Here is a 3,356-nt window from a genome sequence, read left to right on the forward strand (position 1 = left end):
GGCCCAGGCTGGAGTGCAGTGGCGCAATGTGGGCTCACCACAACCTCCGCCTCCTGGGTTCAAGCGATTCTCCTGCTTCAGCTTCCCAAGTAGCAGCTGGGATTACAGGCGCCCACCAGCATGCCCGACTAATTTTTGTATTTTTAGTAGAGATGGGGTTTCACCACGTTGGCCAGGCTGATCTCCAACTCCTGACTTCAGGTGATCCGCCCACTTCGGCCTCCGAAAGTGCTGGGATTACAAGGCCTGAGCCACCGTGCCCAACCAGATACCAATTGTTAAGGGGTTCAGAGTGGGAGAGCCCATATAGGGAAAGGGATAGGGTGAGAGAAACCAATCACAGATACCATTCACTGGGGACACAGAGTGGAAGAACCTTTGATGGCAAGAGATGGGGTGGAAGGGCGATCAAAGTTGGGGGAGGTTCGGAGACACCCAGGCAGCGTTGACTACCTCTCTATGGGTCTGACCACTCCCTAGGCCCTCGCTGCCTGCCGCACGGCCCAGATCGTGACCCAGTACTGCGTGGGTGCCAACTACACGTGGCTGCTGGTGGAGGGCGTCTACTTGCACAGTCTCCTGGTGCTCGTGGGAGGCTCCAAGGAGGGCCACTTCCGCTACTACCTGCTCCTCGGCTGGGGTGAGCCCCAATCCCGTCCCCCGCCCAACCCAGCGCGCCTCTCCTCGGCTCCCCCAACTGCCCTGCTGGTTGGCCTCTGGGGGTCTCCTCCCGTCTCTAGGCTTCTGCCTCCCCCACCCCGACAGAGGAATTCCGCGGGTCTTGGGCCTGGCGGGGCCCGTGAGCGCACTGACAGCTGCGGCGGGGTGGGGGGGCGGGGTCGGGGTCTGCACAGGGGCCCCCGCGCTTTTCGTCATTCCCTGGGTGATCGTCAGGTACCTGTACGAGAACACGCAGTGAGTTGCAGGGTCTGGGGCGGGCCGTGGGAGGTGGGCGGGGCTTTGAGGGACGTGGGCGGGTTGTGATGGAAACGTGGGCAGGGTCGGAAGGCTATTCGGTGCTGGGGGAATGGGGAGCTGGGAAAGGTTGTGTTCGAGGGCAACCGGCAAGGGGAGGGAGTGGGGCCTGGATCGTAATGGGCGGGACCTTAGAGAATGTGTGTGGTCTCAAGTGCGGTGGGCGGGGCCTAGAGAGCAAATGAATTTGGTGATCGTTGAGTCTAGAGTTTTTCTATCTCTTAGCTCTACTCCGCCTTCCTCAGGTGCTGGGAGCGCAACGAAGTCAAGGCCATTTGGTGGATTATACGGACCCCCATCCTCATGACCATCTTGGTAGGATCGGTCCCGCCTCCACCAGGCCGTCCTCAGGGATTTCCCATTCTGGGAAGTGGGGTGCCACCTCCTCCTCCCCCTCCAGAATGGGATCGCGGCTGGCTCAGACCTTATGTCTCCCCACAGATTAATTTCCTCATTTTTATCCGCATTCTTGGCATTCTCCTGGCCAAGCTGAGGACACGGCAAATGCGCTGCCGGGATTACCGGCTGAGGTGAGGGCATGCGGTGAGGACCGAGGTGAAGGGGCCAGGTGCGAGATGGGGAACCAGGGCTGAGATGGGGAACCAGAGCTGCGGGATCACTGCTGCCCTCTCTCCCCAGGCTGGCTCGCTCCACGCTGACGCTGGTGCCCCTGCTGGGTGTCCACGAGGTGGTGTTTGCTCCCGTGACCGAGGAACAGGCCCAGGGCGCCCTGCGCTTCGCCAAGCTCGGCTTTGAGATCTTCCTCAGCTCCTTCCAGGTGCTCAGGCAGGGTGCAGGAGCTCCATCCTTCCACCCAGTGCCTCCTCCCCAGAGGGGCAGGAGAGCTGCAGTCGTTCTCTGGTGCAGCCACTGAATGGGGTGTGAAGATGAGATTTAGTTCCTTCATTCATTCATTCATTCATTCATTCATTTTTTTTTTTTTTTTTTTTTTTTGAGACGGAATCTCGCTCTGTCGCCCAGGCTGAAGTACAGTGGCGCGATCTCGGTTCACTGCAACCTCTGACTCCCGGGCTCAAGCGATTCTCTTCCTCAGCCTCCAGAGTAGATGGGATTACAGGAATGTGCCACCACAGCTGGCTAATTTTGTATTTTTAGTAGAGACGAGGTTTCACCATGTTGGCCAGGCTGGTCTCCAACTCCTAACCTCAGGTAATCCACCCGCCTCGGGCTCCCAAAGTGCTGGGATTATAGGCGTGAGCCATGGCGTCCAGCCCGTTCATTCATTCAATACAAAATACTGAGATAGGACTTTCCTGGGCTGCGGGGAGCAGCAGGGACCGGGACAGGAGATTGGCAGCCCCAGCAGTGCTGCCTGCTAGTGAAGAGTGAGGGCTTTGGGGCTGGACACAGCTGGGGCCAAATTCAGGTTCTGTCACTTTCTAGCTGTTTGCCAGCTGTGTGGCCTTCACCTCAGGGTTGAGGGTAGGGAGAGGTAAGTGAAGTGCCAACGTGCAGAATCTAAGGAAAGATTCACTCCAAAATTGAAAGCCCACCCTACACTTGCTTGATTTACCTGAGTCCCCAACCTGCTTCACATCATTCAGCCTCAGTTTTCTCATCTCTAAAGTGGGGACAATACCAGCCTCACTGGACAAGACTGTTCATTCATTAAATTCAGCAAAAAATTACTGAGCATGTATATATACGAAGCACTTCTCCAGGCTTATCACAGGGATATAGCCAAGAACCAAATGGTCCCTATCCTCTGGTGGGAAAGACACACTAAACACACTATAGAAGTAGGGCATTTAGCTGGGTGTGGTGGCTAACACCTGTAATCCCAGCTTTTTGGGAGGCCAAGGCAGGCGGATCACCTGAGGTCAGGAGTTCCAGACCAGCCTGACCAATATAGTGAAACCCCGTCTCTACTAAAAAAATACAAAAATTAGCCAGGTGTGGTGGCAGCCGCCTGTAATCCCAGCTACTCGGGAGGCTGAGGTGGGAGAATCACTTGAACCCAGAGGGTGGAGGTTGCAGAGCGCCGAGATCGTGCCACTGCACTCCAACCTAGCCACAGAGGGAGACCATGTCTCAACAAATACACAAACAAACAAAAAAGAAGTAAAGCATATAGAATGTCAGATGGTGAGATGTGCCTAGAGAGAGAATGAAGCAAGAAAAGAGATGAGGAGTGTCCACTGAGGGATGGGGTTACTGTTTTATTTATTTTTATTTTTTTAGAGATGAGGTCTCCCTCTGTTGTTGCCCAGGCTGGAGTGCATGGGTGTGATCCTAGCTCACTGCAGCCTTGGACTCCTGGGCCGAAGTAATCCTCCTGCCTCAGCCTCCTAAGTAGCTGGGAGTTCAGGAGCAAGCCATCACACCTGACTAATTTTTTTTTTTTTTTTTTTGAGATAGAG

The 3,356-nt window shown here is 55.4% G+C and overlaps 1 protein-coding gene across 1 annotated transcript; it reads left to right on the forward strand.

Annotated features, from left to right (window-relative positions):
* Positions 1–480: 480 nt before the first annotated feature.
* LOC111534605 (gastric inhibitory polypeptide receptor) lies at positions 481–1,753 on the forward strand (the record flags this gene model as incomplete). The annotated part of the gene is made up of 5 exons (XM_023201176.1): positions 481–640; positions 855–915; positions 1,221–1,290; positions 1,417–1,505; positions 1,615–1,753. Coding segments are annotated over 5 exons (519 nt in total), but the record flags the coding sequence as incomplete, so codon positions are not given.
* Between the last annotated feature and the right edge of the window lie 1,603 nt (positions 1,754–3,356).

The sequence above is a fragment of the Piliocolobus tephrosceles genome, unplaced genomic scaffold, assembly GCF_002776525.5.
Source record: "Piliocolobus tephrosceles isolate RC106 unplaced genomic scaffold, ASM277652v3 unscaffolded_23280, whole genome shotgun sequence".
NCBI lineage: Eukaryota > Metazoa > Chordata > Mammalia > Primates > Cercopithecidae > Piliocolobus > Piliocolobus tephrosceles.